Source organism: Ciona intestinalis, chromosome 12 (assembly GCF_000224145.3).
Source record: "Ciona intestinalis chromosome 12, KH, whole genome shotgun sequence".
NCBI lineage: Eukaryota > Metazoa > Chordata > Ascidiacea > Phlebobranchia > Cionidae > Ciona > Ciona intestinalis.
Genome location: NC_020177.2, coordinates 2957401 through 2984927, shown reverse-complemented (window position 1 = coordinate 2984927; position 27527 = coordinate 2957401). Strand labels below are relative to the sequence as shown.

The 27527-nt window shown below is 35.6% G+C and overlaps 4 protein-coding genes across 9 annotated transcripts in view; 2 read left to right on the top strand and 2 right to left on the bottom strand.

The window, feature by feature from the left end:
* The window catches only part of LOC100184753 (histone-lysine N-methyltransferase NSD2), a 24589-nt gene extending 13894 nt beyond the window's left edge, over positions 1-10695 (top strand). For 4 of the 5 annotated variants that reach the window (XM_018814522.2, XM_026837097.1, XM_009862272.2 and 1 more), the window contains 15 exons: positions 648-814; positions 1521-1680; positions 2150-2294; positions 2781-2948; positions 3689-3848; positions 4531-4640; positions 5142-5258; positions 5994-6135; positions 6609-6715; positions 7059-7254; positions 8080-8327; positions 8550-8713; positions 9079-9158; positions 9785-10084; positions 10439-10694. In XM_018814522.2, the coding sequence (XP_018670067.1) occupies positions 648-814; positions 1521-1680; positions 2150-2294; positions 2781-2948; positions 3689-3848; positions 4531-4640; positions 5142-5258; positions 5994-6135; positions 6609-6715; positions 7059-7254; positions 8080-8327; positions 8550-8713; positions 9079-9158; positions 9785-10080 (2260 nt within the window). In that variant the 3' untranslated portion in view covers positions 10081-10084; positions 10439-10694. Of the gene's footprint in view, positions 1-647; positions 815-1520; positions 1681-2149; positions 2295-2780; positions 2949-3688; positions 3849-4530; positions 4641-5141; positions 5259-5993; positions 6136-6608; positions 6716-7058; positions 7255-8079; positions 8328-8549; positions 8714-9078; positions 9159-9784; positions 10085-10438 lie in introns of all 5 variants that reach the window. The other variant, XM_018814521.2, reaches the window with a different exon arrangement.
* A 906-nt stretch (positions 10696-11601) lies between these two features.
* LOC100187068 (mitochondrial pyruvate carrier 4-like) lies at positions 11602-13132 on the bottom strand. Its single transcript, XM_002127645.5, has 4 exons — positions 12978-13132; positions 12650-12690; positions 12144-12340; positions 11602-11770 (listed from the first exon to the last, which is right to left on the bottom strand). The coding sequence occupies exons 1-4, from the start codon at positions 13072-13074 to the stop codon at positions 11734-11736; spliced, it is 372 nt and encodes a 123-aa protein (XP_002127681.1). The 5' UTR covers positions 13075-13132; the 3' UTR covers positions 11602-11733.
* A 944-nt stretch (positions 13133-14076) lies between these two features.
* On the bottom strand, positions 14077-21586 carry LOC113474756. The gene is made up of 3 exons (XM_026837101.1): positions 21520-21586; positions 15216-15702; positions 14077-15026 (listed from the first exon to the last, which is right to left on the bottom strand). Exons 2-3 carry the CDS (start codon positions 15678-15680, stop codon positions 14439-14441), a joined length of 1053 nt encoding a protein of 350 aa, XP_026692902.1. The 5' UTR covers positions 15681-15702; positions 21520-21586; the 3' UTR covers positions 14077-14438.
* The window catches only part of LOC100183178, a 36645-nt gene continuing 30550 nt past the window's right edge, over positions 21433-27527 (top strand). For both annotated transcript variants that reach the window (XM_026837100.1, XM_026837099.1), the window contains exon 1: positions 21433-21605. In XM_026837100.1, the coding sequence (XP_026692901.1) occupies positions 21524-21605 (82 nt within the window). In that variant the 5' untranslated portion in view covers positions 21433-21523. The remainder of the gene's footprint in view (positions 21606-27527) is intronic.

Genomic DNA, 27527 nt, shown 5'->3' with positions numbered 1-27527 from the left:
ACTCTCTTGGTAAAAAAATCTTTTTTTTTTTACTTTTAGGTGCATTTTTGGTAAAAAAACTTTTTTTAAAAATTTTTGGGTGCTTTCTTGGTAAAAAATCTTCTTTTTTTTAATTTTAGGTGTCCTTTTGGTAAAAAATTTAAAAAATATAAAACATAAAATATTTGGGATAAAATGACTCTTTGGCCCATATTCTCCACCCTGGCTGAATCCTAGGTCCCATGGCGTACCTTGACAGAGGACCTCTTGTCCTGACCTGTTTAAAATAACTTGTATGTGACCTGTTGTTTGTAAAATTAAACTTTTCCCTTTAAATGAATGTGAATATAAATTACCTCTCACCAAATTCATAGGCACCGAACTTTTTAGAATACAGGGAAGGCAGGACTAGTTAGACGTTCATCCTTTTAAAACAAATTTGGTGCTAATGTTTACTGAATAATGTAGTGTCGAAAACAGGCCTGCCTCTGCCACCCCAGTTTTGGCGCCTATAACCTTAACAATATGCATGTCCAGTGGCGCAGCAAGAATTTTTTTTTATAATTTTTTTTTATATTTTTTTCTATAATTTTTAAAACGAGGGGTTCGCGACCCCCTAGCCGTGCCACTGTGCTGGTTTAATTCACTTAATCTTTTAATATCAATAGATGCATCCGGTGTCCGACTGCGTTTCATATTGGTGATGACTGCATAGCTGCTGGCTCTATTTTGTTACCTGGTTTAAATATAATTTGTCCCGACCATTTTGAGCCATTAAAAACAACCCCTCACCATCAACCTGTGCATGTTAGCTGGTGTTTTGTTTGCTCAAAAGGTAAGTTTAGTTTTATAATAGGAAAAAGCAATGATATTAATACATTACAGCTAAAACTGTTATATTAATAATAAAAATAATAACTTTATTTTTCTTTTTCGATTACCGTAGCGAAGAATAAATATTTAAAATGAAAAGACAGGATATAGCAGTAAAACAACAAGTGTTAAAACACGATTGCGATTAAAAACATATTTACATTTAATTAGATGAAAAAGGCGTGGTCGCTACACCTAGCAGACATACAAGCCATTTATAATTAATTATTCTTTAAATTTTATTTGTTTTTGTCATAAAATACATATCAGACACATACGAATAGTTTGATACCAATAATACATTTCATAAAAATCAGCTTGGCAGTGAGCATAAGATACAACAGAGCCTACATCTCATGAAATGTAATGTGAATGCTTCTGGCCCAGTTTCATAGGCACTACTACGAAAAAGTTTTTTTTTTTACTTTCTGAAATACAGTAACACCTAGAGTTGCAAACATAGGGTACCTCATTTATTCAAGTGTAGTTTTTTTGCCAGTGGCCATTTGTATAGACACATAACAGCAGGGTAAAAGCTATTTTAGACTCAAAACTAGAAGTTTATAAACGTCACTCGAGCCACTTCTACCTTTAGGACCATAAATGGCAACTTTTAATGTACTTTCTACTCAATGCGTTAAAAATTTCTTTTTAAATTTTTTCCACAGGGGGTCAACTAATGTGTTGCGAGACTTGCCCCGCTGCCTTTCACCCCCTTTGTGTGGGATTTCCCCAAACCCCGGAGGGTGAATGGTTCTGTCGGGATTGTCGATATAAGAAGAGACCGCTATATGGGGAGATAGTCTGGGTGAAACTGGGTTCTTACAGGTGAGGACGCTATTCTGTCTTATAAGCAGCCATTTTTTTTAATACAAAAATTAGATTAAAAACGCAATTACACGACTAGTTCTTTGTTTGAAAAGTGCTATTAAAAAAATAGACCTGCTTTTTCTTTTATGATTTGAAATTTGTTTGTACAGGCAAAATTACAATACATAACTCCAATTATTTTTGAAAAAATTTGGTTTGAGATTAATTTTTTTTTGTTAATTATCTGGTTGTTTCACTATGTTGGCTTTTGTCTAGCATTTGTTAATGTAAGACGTGAGCCAATAAAGCCTTGGCCGCCTACTTTAGGCAGGCTCAAAAAACTGGTAAGGTCTGTGCGTAGCACCCAGGGTGTTGGGGTAATGGCCAGTCGTGGCCTAAATCCTAGGACCCATGGCCTGCCACACTGCAGGACCTCACCCACAAAGAAAAGATTCTCATGTTTCTAAACAATGAGGTTTCTTGTTAGGTGGTGGCCAGGTGAGATCACGCATCCCAATGAGATTCCCGACAACATCCAGCGCTTGCATCACGGGATCGGAGAGTTTGTCGTTCGATTCTTTGGATCAAACGATTACTTTTGGCTAAATAAGAGGAGAGTCTTCGCTTACCAGGTAAACTGACCAATCAGAACGTTTTCTAAGTTCAAATTGACCAATCAGAACGTTTTCTAAGTTCAAATTGAACAATCAGAACGTTTTCTAAGTTCAAATTGACCAATCAGAACGTTTTCTAAGTTTAAATTAACCAATGAGAACATTTTCAAAGTTTAATTTGACCAATCAGAACGTTTTTAAATTTGAATTGACCAATCCGACATTTTTGAAGTTAAAATTATTCAATAGTTGGGAGTCCCTAAGCTTTTTTTTATGTTTTCAGTTGATGTTTAAATTAAGCCAATCATATCATTTTCTGGGTTTAAATTTTTCAATGGGGAAAACTTGGGGCTTGTTTAAATTGAACAAACAGTTTAAATCAGGTGTTAAAGTGTATGAAACAAACAGGGTGTACGTTGCAGGAACTGTCGTTTTCCGGCCACGCGAGGATAAATAACTTACATTCATTCATTCAAGATAATTTATTCCCTTTTTTTCTCGTAGGAAGGGGATACTGGAGCAACATCAACGAATTGTTCGAGGGGAATCAGCAGCGTATTTAATAAAGCCCTCCAGGAGGCGCAAGAGAGCTTTGAAGAGTTAATGTCATATCGGCAGAAATTACAAGATGTTAAAACCCAGAAGAAAAGGCCAATGTACAAGCATATTAAGGTCGGAATGTGTTTCTATTCTATGAGGGTGAGGTCCTGCCGTGTGGCATGGCTTGGGCCCTCGATTTAGGCCAGGGTTGCCCCATTACCCTAAAACCCTGGTGCTACCGCATAGACCTTGCCAGATTTTGGGGTCAGCCACTTCACCAAACGTAGGTGACATGGACTTGGATAGTAATAGATGTAAAAACGACAGTTTGGATGACCCATGGGGGGGGGCCATTGGGTAGGAGCAATTGCCATTATGTGTCTTGCCTGAAAATACATATGCCGCAATACTAGCAGCGACGAGCCTTGAAGCCGTAACCTCTGGGTTAGAGACAGTTTTACAATGAGAGGCATTATATTTTCTGCATTTTTACTTATAACTAAAATAAAATGGAAACTCTAATTTTAGTTACTTTTATACCAACAAATAAAAACATGTTTTTTTTAGACTAACAACTAAAAAAATGAACTTTTGTTTTTTTAAACTCTAATTGTTTTCTTTTTTAGACCAATAAATTAAAACTTTTAATTTGGATTTTTTTTTGGGTCAACAAATGAAAAACCTTTGAACTTTTGTTTTTTTTTAAACTCTACTTTTAGTTTCTTTTTTGAGACCAAAAAATTAAAACTTTGAATTTGGCAATTGTTTGGGGTCAACAAATAAAAAACTTAATTTCTTTTTAAAAACAACAAAAAAAACGGTTAACTTTTGTTTTTTTTTAGACCAACAAATTATTTTTGTCTTTTTTTTAGACCAACAAACCAGTGGGTGGGGTTCAGATATACACTGCCGAGCTGAGCGAGATTGCTCGTTGCATTTGTAAGAAAACTGATCCGAATCCATGCGGACCTGAATCTGAGTGTTTGAACAGAATGTTGATGTATGAGTGCCACTCTGACCTCTGCCCTGCTGGTGAGTGCATGAATTTTTTTTTATAAATGAAAAAAGGTCTGTTGCTACGAAAATGTAACAGACAAAAATCAAGTCAACCCAATTCATTAATAAAAGATATATTAGAGTGGGGGACGATGGGACACGTTTTTCATTCTGTTTTTATGTCCCATTTGGTAGTAAACAAAGAATTATAAAATCGTACACTCACGACTTCCATAGACCGTTGTTAATTGTTTAAAACACAGTTCCAATATTTAGATATTATGTGTTTAAGGTGTCCCATCTTCCCCCACCCTACTATATTATATATATATTTTGCCTAAATGGCATCACCAGTCTCTCATTCAAATAGAATTGTCTGTTACATTTATGTATATGAGCATCAGATCAGAGTTAGATTTGTGGCATTTATTACCAAGTTAACTCTACTTTACACCTCTGCTGCATTTTAATTTGTAATAATTTTTTACCTTTACATTTCAATATTAAAAAAAAAAATTTTTTTCTTTGAATGTTGACATAGAGTATAACAGAATAAAAGTTGTTAATTAAAGATAAAATGTATAAATATGAAAACTGTAATAAATTCTGCGAATCTGACCCTGATCTGGTGCTCATAATAGAGTTCTTGTGTAATGAAATACTTTGTTTTTAAATGTTTTTTAAAAAATGTAAATAAATAATGCGTTTTAACCCACAGGTGAAAAATGTCAGAACCAAAGATTTCAGAAACGTGAATATCCTTCTTCTGAGGTGTTTAAAACTTCTTGGGGTGGGTGGGCACTGAGGGCAAAAGATTTGATCAAAAAGGTGAGACTAATATGTTACAGCTAAATTTCTTTGAATCAGAATCTATTCTGTAGGCTATTATTTTTCTGTTTCTTTTGCACTCACACTAATTAGGCGTATGTGTATCTTGATTTTTGTCTCTGTTTTCGTAGCACCAGATCATTATAATATTGTATAGGTAAATGGTTGAATGTAACTTGCTTTATCCTCGCATGCCAGAAAACAATAGTCGTTATAACAGGGGGGTTCATACACTTTATGCCAGCTTACAAGTTACCATGTATGTAACTTAGTGGGTGATTTTTTTCCTAACTTAATTACTTTAAAAAAAAATTTCAGATAGATGCATTTTTTTATGTCATCAATTTCTGTTTTTGCTTAAATTTTTGCAGGGTAAATTAATTATGTTTCTATGTATGCTGAAAAGTTATATATAAAATTCCATGTTTCCTAAAAATTTGTATATATATATAAAATTTCCATGTTTTCTTAGAAGTTGTATATAATATTTCTATGTTTTAGGGTGAATTCGTGAGCGAATACGTTGGTGAATTAGTAGATAGCGAGGAATGCATGCGAAGAATAGAAGACGCTCATAAGAATAACGTCACAAACTTCTACATGCTTACTATTGACAAAGTGGGTACATATCTATATGCAGTAGTGCAGTCACAAAAAATTTGATTTTTGTCTACCTTTTTTGTAGTAAAAGGTCTTTACTTTTCTTTACAAAAAATTGTTTAACTTTGTAAGCACTAGATCAGGGTCACACAGTTATTACATTTTAAAACGCAATGTTTTTTAATGGTTTGTTTTTTTTTCATATAAAATGAAAGCCAATTTATTTATTTTTTTTTTTTTGTATTAAATAAAAGTTTTGTTAAGCCAAGATCACGAAAACAACACATTGAAATAAAAGCCAATTGTTACATCATGTTTCATGAATACATTAACAAAACACAATGTTGGAAAACAATGGCGCGGCTATGAATGCACATTACAGAATTTTAAATCCGTGAGATTCAAATTCTTTTGTATTCGAATCTAATTACGGGATTTGGTATTCTGTTTAATGACGTCATCATACATCATCTCTTGAACTAAGCTAACAAATTTTTAAAATTTAATAATTTTGAAAAAAAAGATTCTTGTGTTTGTGGGACTTTCGAAAGGAAACGTTTTGCAGTGTTTTTTTTTAAATTTTAGATTTGAAAGAAAGTATTCTAGACTACCTAAATATTCTGTATTGTGCACCCTAGGCGCAGCCAGGGTGGGTCGCAACCCCCCTTTTATTAAAATTTTGTCGGGAAATTGCTTCCCTCTTAAATTTTTTTTTCGCCACTGTTGGTAAGGATATGACAATTTTTTCATCAGGATCGGATTATTGACGCCGGTCCAAAGGGCAATTATTCACGGTTCATGAACCATTCATGTGATCCAAATTGTGAGACGCAGAAGTGGATGGTGAACGGAGACACCAGGGTTGGATTGTTCGCATTGAGGGAGATACAGGATGGTATGTGGTGTTTGTATTGTATAGTGCCATTGTATTATGTATTGTATAGTGGGGTGGTTTTGGGATGCGAAAAATCTTTCATTTTAAAATAAAAAATTGTATTTGCTTTTTGGGTGCCTTTCCTTTTTTTATCATTTTTTAAAAAAATAGTTGTTTTTTTATTTTAGACATGTTTTAAAACCTTCCCTTTTCAATTTAAAAAAAATGGTTTATTTATTATGTGTCCTCTAGCCCAAAGGTTGCAGGTTCAAGGCTCGGCCCTGCTAACATTGTGGGCGTATGTGTCCTTAGGCAAGACACTTACTGGCAGTTGCTTCAACCCAGTGGTCACTATTGGGTTGTTCAGACTCTAAAAAACAATTACTCATTAAGTTACATAAGTGATAACTCGTAAGCTGACACGAGGTGTATGAAACAGAACTCCATGCTATAACTACTGTCGTTTTTAAACGCTAAAGTTTAAACACTTTTAGGTGAAGAACTGATGTTTAATTACAACCTGGACTGTCTCGGCAACGATAAAACACCTTGCATGTGTGGATCAGCCAACTGTAGTGGATTCATCGGTGTAAGACCTAAGGTAAGTCACTGTTTACTTCCAAATAAAACAAAAACTCAATGAAGTTGTCCAATGCTGTAGCATAGGGGTTACCCGGTTCAGTTATAATGAGAGCAAAACGAAGAAAAATTGATCATGAAAGCAATGTTTAATGATATATGGGCAGACAAATATTTCTTTACGCTGCACCATGGTAAACCAGTCTGTTCTGTGTGCTGTAGGACCCTCTTAGTCTGTACGGGTGAGGTACTGTAAACATACACCCTATGGGGTTTTTGACCACAATTGGCCCATTACCCCCAAATTTGTATGTTTTTTTTTGTGCTTAATTACAGCATTATAATATTTCTATGAATATCTTTAGCCACAAATGGGTGAAAACGGCAACAATGGAAAATCAGTGAAGCGGAAACGTCGTCGTCAGGAGTCGAAAAATGTTCCGAAACACGACGATTTTTGTTTCCGTTGCCGACAAGTTGGCACTCTGGTTTGTTGCGACGTTCGAGCGTGTCAACGGGCTTTCTGTCTTCGGTGTCTTCGACTTACCAAGTCACCATTTGGTTTGTATATTATGATATTGTAATTATATATAGTACGGTGGGGAAATATGGGACACCTTTAGCTCATAATATCCAAATACCTTAATCGTGTTTTAAACAACTAACAACGGTCTATGGGAGTTATGAAGATACGGTTTTATAATTCTTTGCATTTTCTTTGTTTACTACCAATTAGGGCGAGAAAATAGAATAAAAAGGTATCCCATCTTTCCCCACCCTACTATACTGTATTTATGTTGTGTGTGTCTGAGATACTCTACTTGTGGTTTATACTGTAGTAGTGTATGGTGTGTAATACAATAATACTCTAATACAAAGAATTACTGTAAATAAAATTTTCACTACTCATCTAGAATGAAAATGTACTGTATTTCTGACATTTCATTTCCCATCTGACAAGATTTCATTTACAATTACTGTATTTATGGTGTATAGTAGGGTGTGGTAAGATGGGAAATGTTTTCATTTTCTCGTCTCGCTCATTTGGTAGAAAACCAAAAGTATTTAAAAATTAAATAACAGCACCCTCAAGACTCTAAAATGGAGTTGTTAATTGTTCAAAACTTGATCTGGAAACATAAGATTTAGGTGCTAACGGTATTTCCTACATTTTTCATCCATTTTTTACAACTATTGTTTTGCTGTTAATTCTCGTCTTTCGTTTTTTAAATTATATGATCTTCCCTATCTTATCGAAAAAAAAAAATTTTTTTTTTTTATAAATAATACTATTACTTAACACAAGTAAAAGGCATGATCTTCACTATTGTATTCATAGAGATAAATAAAAAAACGTTTACTATTAATAATACTTTTACACAATAGGTAAATGGCAGTGCCCTTGGCACCACTGTGATTTTTGCGGCCGTCGTGCCCAAAACTTCTGTCATTTCTGTCCGAACTCGTTCTGTTCGTCCCACGTGGCGAATCAACTTTTGCCCAGCGTCCCTAACAAATATGATTGTTGTACGGACCACGATCCGAATGTAGCTGAGTACGAGATGGAAGAAGCAATCGCCGCAATTTGCGCTTCAATGCTTGGCCCTGATGGTTCGTCTGAGATTCATGATGAGGTAGAACAGTGTTTCCAACTATTTTATGTTTAAATTTTTTAAATGTTTCCCAATAACGTTTTTAGGGGTTCCCAACACATTCTTTTAGGGTTTTCTACTGAAGCGTTTTTTTTCACTATATTTACTCTAATTGTTTACCAGTAGCAGTGTTTCCTCCAAAAAAAAACTTTTAAAGATTTTAATATTTAAAAACAAAATGTTAAAAAAGTTGCTTTCTATTAGGATTTGGAGAGTCCTTCTTCTGCTCCAGAGCAAGAAGTTCTCCCTGATCCAAAGAACGTCCAGATGCCGTCTCCAAAAAAAGCCCCAGTCGCTCCTGTTCCAACACTAGGTGTCAGCACACCACCTCCAAGAAAACGAGGCCGACCAAGGAAAAATAAAACCATGTAAAAAATTCTTTTTTTATGTAAAAATTTAGTTTATAATAAATATGTTTAAAGATAAAGTTTTTTTTTAAGTATACAGGTTAATGTATGACACACATTATTTATACTTTTACAAAAACAGTTAAAAAATGTCACTTAGTTTTAGTTACAAAAAGGGTATTTGCACCTAATTACAAAAATATTATTATAGCATGATTTTATAACAGTTTTTTGCAAATGTTTTATATTTATTTTATATGAGTGAGGTCCTTTTAGAGGAACTGATATTTAGAACAGATTTGGCCCATTACCCAATATTTTATATAGTTTGAAACATGTTTAGGCAAGTATAAGAACATCAAGTTAACATTTTGATATGTTTGCAGTGAAACACCCGTTCCAAAAATTCCAGAACCTGTAACACAAGAGGAAACCCTACTCAGTGATGCCATAACAGAATCTGATGGTATGTTGGGTAATTACGCTAAGGCATTGTGGTCAACACTGTTCATTAAAAACCTCTACCATTGTGGGAGTATGTGTTCTTGAGCAAGACAATTAACGGCAGTTGCTCCAACCCAGTGGTTACGAATGTGTTGTCTAAATTGTTAGCCATGCAGAAAAAAAAGCAACCACCCACAAAGTTACGTACGCAGTAACTTGTAAGCTGGCACAAGGTGCATGGAACAGAACACCCACGTATAACGACTGTCGTTTTCCGGCCACACGAGGTTAAGCAATTTGAAGGAATGTTAACTTCCTTACTCGCATGGAGGGGTAATGGTAGTCATTATAACACGGAACACAGTCGTCGTGCCCGCTTACCAGTTACCACGTATAACTTTGTGGATGGTTATTTTTCTTGGATTTTTTAATTTTTGTTTTATGTATGGTGGATATTGAGATAACCTGTTAGTGAACACTGAGTTGGCCAATTAGACACATACAACCACAATGGTAGTAGCTATGAGTCTTGAACATGTAGCTTCTAGTCTTGAACCTGTAGATTCTAGGTTGAAGGCAGGGACACTAGCCATTTTGACATGGCGCAATCAGGCAGACATGTTGAATTCATTCTTCCAATTGATTTAGATCCTGAAGAAGAGGATGATGATGAATACCTCGGTCCTCCAACCTCCTCCCCTTATAAAATGAAGAGAGTAAAGCGATCTTTTTACACAGGAAGAAAGAAAAAAAGACGGAAATCAAACGCTGAGTCAGCGCAATCAAAAAATGCAAAATCATCGCCGGGAAAAAATGCCAAGTCATCGCCGCTAAAAAACTTACAGACAATACCACAAAATAATGTGGAGTCATCGCCCCAAAATAATGCTGTGTCACCTACACTGAATAATGATTCACCTGTTAAAATGGATATGAGGGAGTAAACAGGTGAGATAATATTTGTCTAAATACCATGGTTTTTCAAGTTTCTTCATTCTTCAAGAAGACCTGTTTCTATTTTAAATGGCATAACATAAATTTTACTTGGCATAACATAAATTTTACTTATTCTGGGAGTTTGTAAAGATCAAATTAATAACAACCGTAAAAAAAATTATTAAGAAAAGGTCATTCGTTTTAAAAGGCTACTGAAACTACTGAAGGGAAGTGTCAATAGTCCTAAAATCTAGGGGTTTTGTAATGTTTCTAAATATTCTTTTATCACCTAATCCAATAATTTTCTGAATAATTTTGTTATTATAAACCAACATATACTTTACATATACTTCTTATATTTTAAAGGTGCGCAGAATTGTTTGAAGACAATCCTATTATAGCTGAAGTAAAGTCGTTGAAGTTCTAATGATAATGTTTCTCCAGTCTATTTCTACGGCTGGTTCCTTTTTTGTACCCCTTCACACAAGAAGATTGTATTCCTAGAAAATAATGTTTCTAATGTGAACTTACTGTCTGTCATGAATTTTGGTTTCGTTCTTTGTTCAACATTGTTGACAATTCTGCTTTATTTGTTTTTAAAATTACATCAAATTAAAGAGAGTTTGTGATTTTCTGTTTTCCTCTGAAGAAGTATAAGTAGACACCTTTTCAATCTATTTTCCAGTCTCATTTGGTAGTAAACACAGAAAGTTTAAAGAATTATAAAACCGTATTCTTATGATTCACATAGACCATTGTTAATTGTTTAAAACACGATCAGGATATTTATATATTATATGGGAAAGGTGTCACATCTCACCACCCTACTATATAAAATAGTTAGGTAATGTAGAAACAAACACATTTTGTACGAGATATAAAACCAAATTCTGATTACCAAAGTACAGTGGTTGACAGTATCCAAATTTAAATTAATGCATAAAAAATTAATATTAATAAGTTATTGAGCTACAACATATGCCATAATTGTAGTATGTCATGGGCTTAAGTGATGCATCCTGTATGTTTTTCTTGCAACCAATGAATCTATATGTGGTACAATGAAACTATATACGTCTGATTAAAGTTATCCAAAAAAAACAATGAATGATATACCTTAACCATAAAATAGTTAAACTCTCTAAAACAAAGAACTAGATATTGCAACAGTGTTTTTAATCCAATAAATTTAAAATAATATTTAAGGTGGGTTGTTACCCGAAAACCCACTGGCTGTGCCCCTGTCAGTGCCACAGAAATCTGATTTCACCCATACATACTACGATACTTCTATGAAAAATCTATAAATCTGGCTCTAAACAAATGTTTGCAAAACGTCATTTTTAATGGAGAATTTAATACAAATTTCTAGTAGGATAATTTTACTTAAAATACCAATCTTAAAAATGTGACAAATGTTCAAAATGTGTATTGCATCTAACATATGTTATTCGAAACTAGATTTAGCTTGCATGTAATTGTAAACTTCAACCCATTTGTTCATTACCCCTCCAACAAAACAAACTTGTGTGAACCAAAACATAACAAAATTTATTGATAAAGCTGCAATATATTTTGTGCAATTTAAAAACGAAAAATTCTTAAGTTTTAATGTGTGGCAGTTCAGTAAAATAAATTAAATAGAGCACAAAAGAATTGTGTTATTTCTTCTCTGTTTCTTTGATACTTTGTTGATACCTGAAATAAAATTCATACAATTCAACCAAAAGCAGTAAAAATGATTTAGGAAACACATGATTAGTGGTATGAAAACGACAGTCGTTTTAACATTGATTAACACACCTAGTGCCAGGTTAAAAGTAACTACTTTTTTAACTTTATTGGTGATTGTTTTTTTCCATACAGCTGACAATTTAGACAACCCATCAGTAACCACTGGGTTAAAGCAATTGACATTAAGTGTCTTGCCCAAAGACACATACGCCTACAATGGTAGCAGAGACGAGCCTTGAGCCTGTAACCTCTGGATTAAAAGCAGGAGCGTTAACCACTGTGCCAGGGCAACAGTTATATATTTTATTTTTACTCTTTTTTACTTCATTGTACCAACCTTAAAATTCTAGCAACTTGGACTGCTCCTGTCAGACCAAGGCAGATATTGACTGAAAACAACAACCAATTTTTGGGAGTAATAACCATTGAGTATCGTGACCAAATTAGTCCTGTTGCCATAAGCGAACTTGACTGGTTCAAACTCAACTTCTCTGGCGGGCGCAAGTAATCAGACACTCCAGCAACAACGAGTGACTATAGAGTAATATATATAGTTAATATTAATCAATTTATTAGAAGTATGATAATAATAATAATGAATGAATGAATGTGAATGTAACTTACTTTATTATAATAGTTTTATTTATTTCTTCGATATCCAAAATTAATACATAGTAAGTAGATTTAGCGAAAAAAACAAGGAGGTTAAAACACACTTACAGTTAAAAACATAGTTACATTTAATTGTTGAAAAAAAGCGTGGTCGCTACACCTAGCAGACATACTGCTAACAATTTAGGTGCGGAATTATTACTTTTTAAAGTAGAGAATCAATATACATACCCATTTAAATGCTGGTGCCCAGAAATGGATTGTTTTTAAGCCTGTATATGAATATGAAATATATATTTAATAGATAAATAATAACAAAAACCTATAATAGGTCTAATATAACACAAGTAAGCACTAGTGAAAAATCTTCCTCTACATAGCAGAATAGGCTGGTGGAAGGAGTTAGAGGTTGGTGATTAGGGGTTGATGGTTAGGGGGTTAGTGGTTATAGGAGTTAGTAGTTAGGGGTTAGCAAATAAGGTGGAGAGAGGGTTCTTCAGTCTTCACTAGCACCAAAAATCCTCACACATACATCACTTAGCAAAGACAAAAACTTGACCTGCAGGGTGATTCCACCTTTCCTTCAATTTATCAGACATTCGAGACTGCAAACGACTATCTAATTTGACCAAAGCTTGTCTCCATGCTGTAGTCATGTTTTATAAAACAAAACTTAAATTAATTTAAATATAATAGATAGGTGATTCGTATTCTGAAAGAAACACAAAAATCTGAGTCTGTATATTAATATGTCTATTTAGGAACTATTGGTAATACAATATCTTCTTAAAGTGTTGTATTAAGAGTTAAGAGATCTGGTTACCGACGTTTAGTCTGTTGTTTACTGGTATGCTCCCAAATCACAATATTGTTTTGTAACCCTACCCTGCTTGCATCAACATAATCGAAATAAAAGAGCAGAGCTCTAATGATTGAGCACGTTCTAGAGCAATTAATTTACCCTTTTACTACAACGGTCGACCGTAAGCTTGATCAAAAACAAACCAGAAGTTGCTAACAAAGAGGTTTTTAGTCGCCATTTGTGCACGTGTAGCAATTGGTAAAATGTACTTATAAATTTATTATACCCATGAAGACTTAATTAGCCTATGACGTTGGAGGATTGAGTGATTGGTAAAGAATTTGTGTAAATACGCTTTATACAACTTCTTGATCATTGGGCACCTTTTGCTAAATATAGCAACTAACCTCTTAAAAAGGAAGGATATAAAGAGAAACGACAGTCGTTAAAACACACTTCCGGTAAATAAGTATTTACATTTAATTAGACAAAAGAAGCGTGATCGCTACACCTAGCAAACAAACAACGAGCCGTTTATGTTTACCTATTTTCAAGTTATAAGACTTCTATGGAAAGATAAAAAATCCTCAAAGACACGACCAGTAGGCTACAATAATTTGTTTTCCATCATGATACAGAGATTAGATTATAATAAAATAAAACGAAAATAGAAATTCCACCAATATTTACTGTACACAATTAAATGTGAAAAAAAGAAATCAAATGTTATATTAGAGCGGGAAAAGATGGAACACCGTTTCTTTTTATTTTTTATTGTATTCGGTTGTAAATAAAGAACATTTAAAGAGTTATAAAACCGAATCCTGAGGACTCTCATATATACCGTTGTTAAATGTTTGTAATCCGATCAGGATATTTAGATATTACGTGTTAAAGGTGTCCCATCTTCCCCCTATTCTGCTATATATAAAAAGCAGCAATGTTAATCAAAGTCTCGTCGATAAAGTGTTGTACGGTTGAGATGTTTAATCACGGTTCATGTCTTTGTAAACCAATTCCCCTTTTTCTGATACACCTCAAAAACAATAATTGTGCATACATTTTCAGAGAGTACAAACGAGAAACAAAATGTGCATTAATAAATGCTTTGTGAGACAATATGCTTTCACAGATCACATAGTGCTACTCTTTAGCGAAAACGTCTCTTTCAATTAATTCTAGTTTTGATTTAATTCCGGTAAGACCTGGTTGGGCAAATTAAGGCTTGTACCGCTTCGGGTATTTGGTCGTCATCACCATTTTTATCGTTTCGTGGATAACTGTGTTCACATTCCAGCCAAACTTCACAGAGCTCTCAAAGTGTTGCGACCTCCAGCTTTTCTTCGCCAACTGCGACACCTTACGCTCGTTTACTTCTCGATTTCGTAGCACAATTTCATCACGAGATGACGCTGCGGGGCCATAGTTATAGATTGGGGAAAGGCCAGGTGTGCAGAGGTCTCGTTTGTTTCCAACGACCATAAAAACAGGCGGGTATTGACGCGGACTTGATTTAAAAGCACCGGTATCGGTCGTTCTGGGTGCTGCTACTGGTGCTAGCGGACTTAAAAATGAAGATGCGATGATGTTTCGGACTTTTATGCTCTCAGAAGAGCTATTTTCACTATTTGATCGCTTAGACAAAAAACCCTTCTTCGTTTTTGTGGGCCGGTCGGAGTTGCGACGTAATTTCTGATCGCTAAAACAGTTCATTGGCGCAGTTGTCTCAAACATAGGGGATACCTTGTACTTGGCACGTGAATTCGATGACCCATTAGCTTGGCTATCCATACTCAAAGCACACGACTAAAAAAATAATAATATTTTTTTATTAAATTGTTAAAAGAAAAACAGAACAAATCCGACAAATTCCAAGGACATTAGCATGGCTATCTATCAAAGTCCACGACCAAAACAATTATTCTAAATCACCAAAACAACTTTCTATTACGCTTATGCAAATTTCTGAAAAACCAAACAAAATATATAACTTACTTCTACAATGCCTTCTCTCATATTGATTACGTGCTCAAGAGACGAGAAGTTCGTGACGTCATAAAATAGGATATACGCGTCAGCGGACCTCACTCCAATAGCTCCTCTTGTCTCCCACTCTTCTAACGAATCGAGAGGAAATTTGTCGAACTCCCGAAAGTCCATTAGTGTAATATCAAGCAGATCTTCAACTCCATTATGCTTGCCCACCAATTTCGGTTTAAACAGTACAGTACAGGTTGTTGCCTGGCACCTCTCCATGTGTGCTGGTACATCTAGTGAAGCCTGTATCGCTTCCTTCGCTTTCGAATTGCGGTTTATTCGTTTTAGATCAGGAGACATCATCTCACAATAATCTTTATGGGCATCTTCTTGAATAAACTGATTGGTTTTAAATTTCCTAATGAAAGACGTCTTGCCCGTACCAGAAGCACCAATGATGGCTATTTTAATATGCGGCAACATTTCTATAGCTTGATATGGTAATCTAGTGATTTATAACCAGTATAAATAACTTATAGTAGGGTGGGGGAAAATGGGACAACGTTTCATTCCATTTTCTTGTCCCATTTAGTAGTAATCAAAGAACTTTCAGGGAATTATAAAAGCGTATCCTCACGACTACCATAGACCGTTGTTAATTGTTTAAAACAAGATCAGGATACTTAGATATTATCTGCCAAGGGTGTCCCATCTCACCCCACCCTACTATATTTAAAGAAAACAACAGTGTACAACCAAATATATACCAAATATAGGCTAGGCTATGCACAATGAAAACGCTAAACGTTAAATCCAGTCTTTTATTTAATTGATATCCCACTTTACGCCTTCCTGAACTTTTGACATTTTTCTGGCTGTCTTTCTGGCCTACTATCCGGTCTGTTTTACTACATTTTAACGTCAACATACATGCGCAGCGTGTTTGACTACCCATTTATACCAATTTCATTATCGGCTTACACGAATCGGTTTTCATTAACGCCAATGGTAGAGAGAGAATAAATTTGCTCTGTAGGCTGAGTCACCTTATAGGGGAGCTGCAGTTCGATCGCACTCTAAAAGCCGGACAAATAGCACGTTTACAAATTGGTCTGTGCGGTTCTCGCGCATGTTCGACTAATATGCAATCGATTGAGTTGACGGCGACGGCATAAGACTGGGCTTGTTAGGCTCCCACCAACCAGCTATAACTAAATATAACGAAGCATCTGTTGAAAATACAGAATGCGGTCAATAATATTGCGTTTTCTGACTCGGGCAAACGGGTGGGTATCATAAATGTTTTGTGTTTATTCTTCCATTTGACAATTTAAATCTACATAACCGATTTAATAAACGGTGCAAACTGGCGTAGCGAAACTTAAATAGGTTTTAATTGTCTGAATTATACAAATATATAATAGGATTGGGAAAGATGGGCACATTTTCGTTTTATTTTCTCGTCCAACTTGGTATTAAACAATGAACATTCACAGAATTTTAAAATATCCTCACGACTTCCATATACCGTTGTTAATTTTATTAAACACAATCAGGATATTTGGTTTTTATATGCTATAGGTGTCATATCTCCTCACCCTAATATATATAAGCTTATTTCTTAAAGCCCCCTATTTTTCTTTTAGAGATTACACTTTCAGATCAAAACTGATAATTTATAGGTCTAAAAATTTAAATGGCTAATAACGTGTTACATATACTGGGCCCCCTATATTTCGCCCTAGCACCCAACTGGGTAAACAACACCTCATCATACTACAGCAGTAATACATTTGCTATGCGGTTATATAGTCATAAAATTTAAAGCATAGGTTTTCGGATTAACTCCCATAGCGGCGCCAGACGGTCCAATACTTATACAGTATTGTAAATTGGATTTTAATTTGATTGCTTTCACATGTTTATGTAACTGCTGACAAGTTATGTAAAATAGTTGAATCAATAGGTTGTCCCTGACCATTCAAATTATATTCTCAAAAATGACATACACGCAGTACATAAAAAAAACAACGTCAAAAACAATTTCCCTTAATGTTACAGCATATATACGTGGTAACTTGTAAGCTGTGGCATAAGGTGTATGAAACAGAACACCCATGTTATAACGACCGTCGTTTCCCGCCACGCGAGGATACGCAAGTTACAATTATTCATTCATTCATTCATTCATTCATTCATTCATTCATTCATTCACTCTAAACTTGCACTAGCAAGTTTCAATGCATTTTACTAAATACACCTTTAATGCCTCAGTTTCTATTGTATTCCAAAGCTATACAATAGGGTGGGGGAAGACCGGAAATCTTTAGCACATAGTATCCTGATTATGTTTTAAACAATTAACAACGGTCTATAAAAGTCGTAAGGATACGTTTTTTAATTCTTCGATTGTTCTTTGTTTACTATAAAATGGGACGGGAAAATAGGATGAAAAGTTATCCCATCTTCCCCCATCCTACTATATATTTAAAAGAAAAAACTGTGTACCATTAGACAGCTGGACGATGTTATTCCCTCCAAGTAAACACGTTTATATATTTGGGAATCGATCAAAACAGCAGGCGGGCAATTATTTATTCTAATAAAAAAAAATACATTTTAATTGGAAGTTTCACATGCATGGTAAAAAAACAATTAAAATAATACAGGTGCCCGGGACTGCAAATCGATAAAATAATAAATCTTTTTTCCCAATCTTAAACGATGTGATTCTATTTCACAGATTCGAACAAAGAATTGACAGCAAAAATAAAACTTCACATTGTTTTTAATCCAAATATCCTGATTGTCTTTTAAGCAATTATCAGTGGTATATGATGGGTGTCGTGAAGATACAGTTTTATAAATTTTAGAATGTTTTTTGTTTGCTACCAAATGGGACGAGAAAATGGAATAAAAGGGTTACCCATTTCCCCCCGCCCCAATATAATATGTAGTAAAGTAAGGTATCGGTAAGATAGATACTGTTGGGACTTAAAATACCATATTTCCTGGTGGTGTTTAACCAATTTGACCCCCATCAAAGTCGTTGGGAGGTTATATAATTTTTTACGGGTATATCATTTTTTGAATAATCCCTGTGGACTACCAAATGGGACGACAAAAGAGAACGAAAACATGGACCATCTTACCAAAACAATCATATAGTAGAGCGGGGTAAGATGGGACATATTATTATTCTATTTTCCCGCCAAATTTGGTAGTAAATAAAGAATATTAAGAGAATAATATAACCTTGATCCGCGACTCTTAAAGGAGGTTGTTAATTTTTAAAACACGACCAGGAAATATGGAATTTAGGTGTTAACGGTATTCTCCCCCCCCCCTCCCCCGTCCACTCTACTATACATGCTTTTAAACTTCCCAGAAGACTTGTAAAAGTCAGGAAGCGCGAACCATGCTTGATGCTACCTTGCAAGCAATACACGTCAAAGGTTTTGACTGCACATTGACGTAATTGAGTGCACGACACACGCTAATAGCTTACTCGGTTACATGGGGGAAGATGGGACACCATTTATTCTATTTTCTCATCCAATTTTGTAGTAAATAAAGAACACTCAAATGAATCATAAAACCGTATTCACACGACTCCCATAGACCGTTGTTTATTGTCTAAAACAAGATCAGAATATTTGAATATTATGTGTCAAAGGTGTCCCATCTTCTCTCACCCTACTATACTACCTTAACGTTTAACCACATTTATATATATATATATAGTAGAGTGGGGAAGATGGGACACATGCTTTAAACAATTAACAACGGTCTATGGGAGTCGTGAGGATGTGGTTTTATAATTCTTTGAATGTTCTTTGTTTACTACAAAATGGGACGAGATAATAGAATGAAAAGGTGTCCCATCTTTCCCGCTACTATCAAAGTACTTGTATAGTGAGGTTATAGCGTTAAAAGTAACTCAGAAAGTTAAGTGTTGTCGTGCGGCCTTAAATAACTTCCTGTTAGGATGCTTTCTATGCTTACGCAGTAGGTAGCGACGATAAAACATGATGTGCAAAACAAATATTTTAAGTTCAAAAATAATGTTTCTGAGCAGGTAGTATGAGTCGTTTGCTGGTAAAAACATTTCGCATTTTAGCCGGTCCGCCGGCCACAATGGGCACGCCGGTAATTAGCTCGCTTTGATGTATTAACATGCTCAAAAACGACGAAGGTATGATATCGGATAGCTGATACCTCAGGCTAAATTGGCATTCTTCTTTAGCAGGTCTAAGCTAGCTACCAGTCCGGCGCGCGTTGCCGATAGAAAGACATACTGGGAAATAATGATCCGAAACTACAGTGGAGGACGTGCCAGGTTGTACTAAGGAAAGCGAACGTAGGCGTCACAGCGTTGTCTTTCTGTCACGTCGTGTTTATGCCTCTGTAGGAGAGGAAGCAGAAAAATGTCCCCGAATTACTCCGGAGCTTGCTGTGTAGATCGCCCGACGTTAGCTAGGAAAATAGATTCAAATGCGGGTGGTGCGGCGAAAAAGTTCGGAGTTAACGTTGGAGTTGGGACAGTATATATGCGGCTTTGGCATTTACCACTGGAGTTGAGACAGTGTATGCGCGGCTCCATCATGAGTTAGCGGTGATGGTTTAATCTCATCAGTGAGGAATGGAAGCATTTGTTCTCGCTATCGTTAAGCCATCATAAACAAACCAATCGCCTTCGGGCTTCTGAATGTATTGTACGCGCGCGAAAAACAAGTGAAAACTGAGAACATCCCTGCGGTTAGTTCTCGATTACCAGGGGACAATTAACTCCCGTAGGACAGTGAAAAGCGGGCTAAAAGAAAGCAGGAATTGCAGAGTAGGGGGACAGGCAGTGGCTAACAGATTCTGGGGAATTAATGTTATTTGAGAGGTTGCTGGTCGAGCCTGCCAAATAGAAACAAATTGCGGTGCCTAAGTGGGGTACGGAATCTAATTATATGGCTTGGGTAAACTGCTGTTGGCGACATTACCGCTAAGTTGTAACTGGTTAAACATATACGCAACTGATATTGCACTGCTTCGGTTTGTAGATTAGCTTTACGCTGCGGTACATTTGATCAGAGCTAAATCTTTGACTTAAAATTAGAATAAAATTTCTGTATCAACGACGCGTCTTAGTACATCACGTTTTAGGCATTGTGATCAATCATGCCTGAGCGTAAAAGTATCATCACGGCGCTTAAATAGCTTCAGTTGCGTGACTAGGACTCATGAATATAGTGGGTACACATCAACATAAGTTAATTCGAATCTTCGTCATTCTATAGCATGTGCATATAAATTAGTAGTACAAAGTAAAACGTTAATACTGAAGATCGGGGTGTATTTTGTAGGTCAGTTTTCGTGCGCGGAAATAATTTTCATACAAGAGTTTTGAATGGGAAGTTAGTTTGGAATTCGGATTATTTAAAATTTGAGCACGATTTTTTGTGAATATTCAGATAGACAGATAACTACATTAGTTATAAAGGAAGTCGCTACAGCAAATTGAAACACTTGTAAAAAAAAGTCAGCCGCTCACAGTGTAGGCAATATAGTAGGGTGGGGGAAGATGGGACACCTATTCATACTATTTTCTCGTCCTATTTGGTAGTAAACAAAGAACATTTAAAGAATTATATAACCGTATTCTCACGACTCCCATAGACCGTTGTTAATTGTTTAAACACGATTAGGATATTTGAATATTATGTGCTAAAGATGTCCCGTCTTCCCCCAACCCACTATATAATAGCGAGGCAATGTTATATATTTGCCTATAAAGGCTTTATTATATATAGAACAGCTGTTATTACTACAGAGTCGTTATTGTGTAACGATTAAGCAATTATAGAATACAATTGTAATGGGAAACTTCGTTCGAGTAATATATTCGTATATTAGTTTATTTATATATAATTGGTAAAAGTATATATATATATAGTAGGGTAGGGGAAGACGGGACACTTTTAGCGCATAATATCTAAATATCCTGACCGTGTTTTAAACAATTAACAAAGGTCTATGGGAGTCGTAAGGATACAGTTTTATAAAAAAAAAACAACAAATGGAACGAGAAAATAGAGTTAAAAGATGCCCCATCTTTCCCGACCCTACTGTATATAGAATCGTCAAAAACGATTTTGGTTTTTGGTGCATAAAATAACATTTAAACAAGTGGTAGTACGCCACAACTACAAAATTTGTTCATTTTTTATTCCGTTTAAACCAGTTTTATTCTTGTCTTAAAACCTATTTTTAGTCTAGGCAATTTTTTTTTAGAATAAGGTTCATAAACAATTTGGAATATATCACAGCTTACACCAATGAAGGCTCTACATTTTCTCTGGTGTATGGCAATTTCTCTGGTTTGGAAAGCCCAGCTAGTAGATTCCTGTTTTAATGCAGGTAAAATGTGTAATATTGTATCTTAAAACCTTTTTTTTTCGATTTTAGCCTAAAATATGTTAATGTCATTTAAAAAAAAGATTTTTAGTTTAATATTGCAAACGTAACATTATTTGAAGCGCTTCCAACAAATTTTTTTGAAAAAATATTTAAATTTTTGAAAATATTTTTGCCGAATTTTTGGTACGACCGCTCAAATTCAATTGTAAGACATTTTTGACAACCGCCCGAAAATCCTGAAATTTTGATTCGTTCAAGTGCGCGTAAACAGCTACAAATAGTGTGATGTCATGTCTGCCGTGCTGATGTACAGCCTCGTAATAACAGAGGACGCCCATACCGATTATTTCTTAGTATTTTAACCTTTTACTCAAACAAAATCCAACCGGAACAAAATTTCGACAAAAACGGCAATGGCAAAAATCCCGCAATTTTATATTTACTTTAAATGACAGTATATTATATACATAGTATATTGATGTATAGTGGGTGGGGGAAGACGGAACACCTTTAGTACATAATATCCAAAAATCCTGATTGTGTTTAAAAGGTGTCCCATCTTTCCCCACCCTACTATATAATTATTCCAGCACGCAGCGCATTAGAGCTTAAAGGTTAAAGTTATATATGTGTTTCGAATGACGTGCTTATACCATATAAGTAAAACGTTCGTAAAATAGAATGCGAAAATTTACCCTGCGTGATTTTATGAAATTTAGGATTTCCTGGAAATAGCGACAGGACATGCATCGTAAATGCCACAGCAGCGTTTTGTTAATGTCTGTAAAAGAAGTTTTTTAAAGGGTAGACTTATTTGCGACCAAAACTTCCGGGAATGTAACGTAAAATAAACTTTATTTATCTCTTCGAAAAGGATAGCGAAGATCACGTTATTTAAAAAACGAAGAGTCAAAAGCAAAACAACAGTTGTAAAAAACACTGTATGGATAAAAAGTGCGGGAAAGAGTGTCAATTAAAAAGCGTGGCTATTATTGCGCCTTGATAAATTACTTCGAAATAACGAAGCGATTAAATTTATCGCAATCTAAGTTTAAAACGTCGCGCAAAAAGACGCCGTTCCAGCCAACTTAAACATTTATCGAGTTTTGGAACGATGAGAAATCAAAACCGCCTGTGCGTGCCGAGGAATCACATTGTCATTCTGAGGCAGCGATTAGTAGCCAAAGAAAATCTTCTTTCGATGGCTGCGAAGGCGCGCGGGTTATTCCGGGCCAGCCAACCACAAGCTTACTGCCCGTGGCGATACCACAACGCTTTGCAACAACGCCTAATTTTAATTACAGGCCACGGTCCGGCAGAGGGTCGCAATGCTGATGCACACACGCTCAGTCGAAAAGTAATCTTTATCTCTTTGTTTTAAAACTTTCCGCAGTGTGACGCGCCAAAAGCCTCGCGTGTCAGCTTACTGTGTGGATTGGTATATATTATAATGCGCGGTTACGCTTTTCTGCGTAATTTGCTCCGACTGCAAAGGTAATCCACATTATTCCACCTAATGCGTCACGTTTCTAAACAGCTGTTGTAAAATAACTCACATATGGTATACATATATATATATATATATATATATATATATATATATGTATAGTAGGGTGGGGAAGATGAGACACCTTTTCATTCTATTTTGCCGTCCCATTTAGTAGTAAACGAACAACATTCAAAGAATTATAAAACCGTATCTTCACGGCCCCCCATAGACTGTTTGTAATTGTTTAAAACACGATCAGGATATTTGGTCATTATGTGCTAAATGTGTCTCAACGTACCTCACCCTACTACACTGTGGGGTAAGACGGGACACCTTTAGCACATAATATCCAAATATCGTGATCGCGTCTTCAACAATTAAGAACGGTCTATGGGATTCGTGAGCATACGGTTTTAGAAATCTTTGGAAGTTCTTTGTTTACTACCAAATGGGTCGAGGAAATAGAATGAAAAAGTGTCCCATCTTCCCCCACCATACATATATATATACATGTCTGATTACAGTAAAATCTTTGCATATTAATTGCGCGTAAACTTTATTGGGGAATTCCGCTCGACGAGCGGATATGAGATCCAGCAGATACAGGAATATATCTCGCCTTTTACAATGCGATGCAACCAGCAATTACACCACGATAATAGTTATTACTTTTAGAGGCAAGCGCGGCTTAACATTGTTTGGCCGAAGCCCGTCGTGCGCGAAAGGGTCTCGCCTATAATTTATCACAATGGAAAGTTACAATTATAGAAGTTGTGATTTTTCCAGTAACACTGTCCGCGGGGGATGTAATTTTTAGCTTGTATGGCCTACCACTATATTTAACGCGTTGTAGGGGCTGTACAGTGGAAACAGCGGTTTAAAAACCATATAGTTGGACGGGGGAAGATGGGACACCTTTAACACATATTATTCAAATATTCTGACCGTGTTTTAACAATTTACAACGGTCTATGGGAGTCGTGAGGTTACGGTTATATAATTTTTTGAATGTTTTTTGTTTACTACCGAATGGGACGAGAAATGAGAATAAAAATATCCCCCCAACCTATTATAATAAATTATTTTAGGATTATTCGATTATTGTCGGATTTGTGTCTTTACTTGGAAATCCCGCAAGCCGCCGAATTGTGTCGAAAAACTGTACCAAAATATCACTTTGGTGTGTTTGACTAACAGTTTCGGAAACCATATCATGTTTAAGCGCCCGTAACTAACATGAGCGTTTCCGGTGGCCATTTCTCCCTGGCGAAAAAATAGAAATCTCTACAGCTTCGTGGTTAGGCGTTCAGGCATTTTATGAATCATATAGAACCACAACGTGTCGCGATATCAACGATAAGACCAAGTATGCGCAGCTTTAATCTAAGCATACGATTGGCGGAGATTATTAAAGGTGACAGTATAGCAGCACGAGCAGTTGCGGTTTCGTAAAAAATCGGAAGTGGCAAAACCGTTTTTTTTGTCTTGCTTGGGTCCCGTTTTTTATATTGTCCAAATTGTTAACTAATATAAAATATTATTAAATAATATGAAAATATCTTAAAAAACAAAAATCACCTACAAATTTACATATTTCATAACTTGTAAACGGCCTTGAGAGGTTTATGAAACAGAACACTCATGTTATAACGGCCGCCGCTGCCCGCCACGCGAAGATAAATTAGTTTCAATCATTCAATGACCAAAAACATTCAAAATCAATCGCAGTTTTCGTTATAGTTAGGGGGGGGGGGGAGATGGGACATTTTTATCACATATAATATCCAAGTATCCTGACTATGTTTTAAACATTCAACAACGGTCTATAGGAGTCGTAAAGATAGAGTTTTTATAATTCTTTGAATGTTCTTTATTTACTATCAAATGCGACGAATAAATAGAATCAAAGGTGTCCCATCTTCCCAACCCTACTTTGGGAAATATTATAGATGTTATTGTGTTTGAGAGGAGAAGCGTTCCTGTCCGCTTAATTTCCTAGAATTACGCCCCGACTTTTTGTCCTTACCGGCCGCGATCGCATCTGATTGGCAACGAATCAAGCACTCGATCACACTCGGTGTTTGACAACCGAGCGCGGGATTTATGACGTATGTGACTGCATTATGACGTCATTTAGCTGCATGCGCTTCCTTTATGCTTTGGCGGAAGACCAAAAAGTTGACAGATAGAGAAACAAACTTTGCTTTCAGTTTCTATTTTACTGAATTTATTTATCGCACTTATATAGTAGGATGAGGACAAACGGGACATCTTTAGTAAATAAATATACAGTAGGGTGGGGGAAGATGGGACACTTTTTAGCTCTACTTTCTCGTCCCATTTAGTAGTAAACGAAGAACATTTAAAGAATTATATCAGGATACTTAGATATTATGTGCTAAAGGTGTCCCATCTTCCTCCACCCTACTATACTATATATGAGATTCGTGAGGGTACGGTTTTATTATTCTTTGAATGTTCCTTGTTTACTGCTAAATGGCACGAGAAAATAGAATGAAAAGGTGTCTCATCTTCCCCCACCCTACTATAGTAAATAAAGAATATTTACAGAAATATTTAAACGTAGCCCGGTGACTGTAAAAAAACGTTACTGATTGTTAAAAACACGATTAGGTAATATGGGATTTAGGTACCAAAGGTATCCCATCTTACCCCACAGTACTATAACTTTCTAATATAACTTTTCATCGATTTTTACTCAGTATACCACCCAAAATTATAGGATATAGTTAATTACACGAAACCCAATTCTCATAGACTTTTTGACGTTGTTACTAGGAAGTAACTTAAAGAGAAAAGAGGCCCCGCATGTTTGCTGTCGACTGCGGTTCCTTTTTTAATCTCTAATGGCAGTTACGACTTGAAAGCATATCATGCTATATACTAAAATTTTAAATTGAAACCCGTTACTTTTGGTGCGTTTTTTTTGTAAACGTATTAAGTTATAACGAAACGCATGCTGCTGTCATTGTGGGTGTATGTGGTATAACGACTGTCGTTGCCCGCCACGCAAAGGTAAATAAGTTGCATTTATTTATTGTTTTGCGTGCGAATCATTAGTAAGCGCACTAAGCTATGATGTAACTTATTTCACACCTTTCTCCAGGAGCAATTACGCTTGCAAATAACCGCTATATGAACTCTAGTCATCCGCCTTGGAACGCGTGCGACATTTTCCGCAAGGTTGGACACTTCAAAATTAAAGCTTGCAAAAATCGGCCACTTCCCGCGCGGTTTAAGCAGTTCGCGGCCGTTTAATCCGATATGGCGAATGCCTACACGAAATAATTGTCGTATATGTCCAGTTCGTGCATGAGCTTTCTGGCCGTTAGATACTTTAATCCTATTGGCGATTTTTCATGGCGAAAAAATAAATAAACAGCGGGAAAGACTGTAAAAGGAATGACTGGTAACGTATGCACAAGCAAAATCACGCAGGGATGAATAGTTTTAAATTCTTTGACTAAATAAGGCAAAGTATGATATATTATGTGCATGTTCTTATAGCCCTGGCTTTTGCTTACGATTAAGGATCGTTTGTTTAATTACGAATTCTAAGTATGTGTTAAAGAGACAATTCATGATGTAGGCCATTAGGCTAATAGAATGCTTATGCCTATATAAATAAATGAATAAATGTAACTTATTTATCCACGCGTGGCTCAACAACAAAAATTGTTGAAATACGAGTGTTCTCTCATCATGGGCTATAAAAGGCAGACACCTCTTTGGCACGCGACGAACAAATATAGTGGGACGGGGGAAGATGGGACAGCATTTTATTCTGTTTTCTCGTCTTATTTAGTAGTAAACAAAGAGAATTTACAGAGGGACGGGGGAAGATGGGACAGCATTTTATTCTGTTTTCTCGTCTTATTTAGTAGTAAACAAAGAGAATTTAAAGAGTTATAAAACTGTATCTTCGCGACTCCTATAAACCGTTGCTAATTGTTTAAAACAGGATCAGGGTATTTGAATACTATTTGCTAAAGGCGTTCCGTCTTCCCCCATCCTATGCTATATACAACACACACATAATATGTATTTATAATAAACGCCCATACTGTACATAACCAAAATTGCACAGTTTTATGCTTAGAATTTATTTGAACTTTTAATACATAGCGATGAACGACTCAACGATAATGACCAATTTATTAAGCTAATATGAAGCGTGCCAATACCCCATTTAATAAATCACGTTTTAGAAGTAAAATACTAGAAAGTCGCGCAGTTTCAGAAGTATCAATTAAAAATGAATGAATGAATGAATGAATGAATGAATGAATGAATGAATGAATGAATGAAACTTTGTGGGTAATTGTTTTTTTTTTCCTGTATATGACTGTAATTTGGACAACCCATAAGTGACCGCGAATGAATGAATGAATGAACGAATGTAACATACTTTA

Coding starts and splice junctions, on each gene's coding strand:
- LOC100187068 (XM_002127645.5), bottom strand. CDS start 13,074: ATGACTACAGCATGGAGACAAGCTTTGGTCAAATTAGATAGTCGTTTG. Junction 12,691..12,977: donor AAGGTGGAATCACCCTGCAG/GTCAAGTTTTTG, acceptor ATTCATATACAG/GCTTAAAAACAATCCATTTC. Junction 11,771..12,143: donor CAAGTTGCTAGAATTTTAAG/GTTGGTACAATG, acceptor ATTTTATTTCAG/GTATCAACAAAGTATCAAAG.
- LOC113474756 (XM_026837101.1), bottom strand. CDS start 15,680: ATGTTGCCGCATATTAAAATAGCCATCATTGGTGCTTCTGGTACGGGC. Junction 15,027..15,215: donor TGAGAGAAGGCATTGTAGAA/GTAAGTTATATA, acceptor TTATTTTTTTAG/TCGTGTGCTTTGAGTATGGA.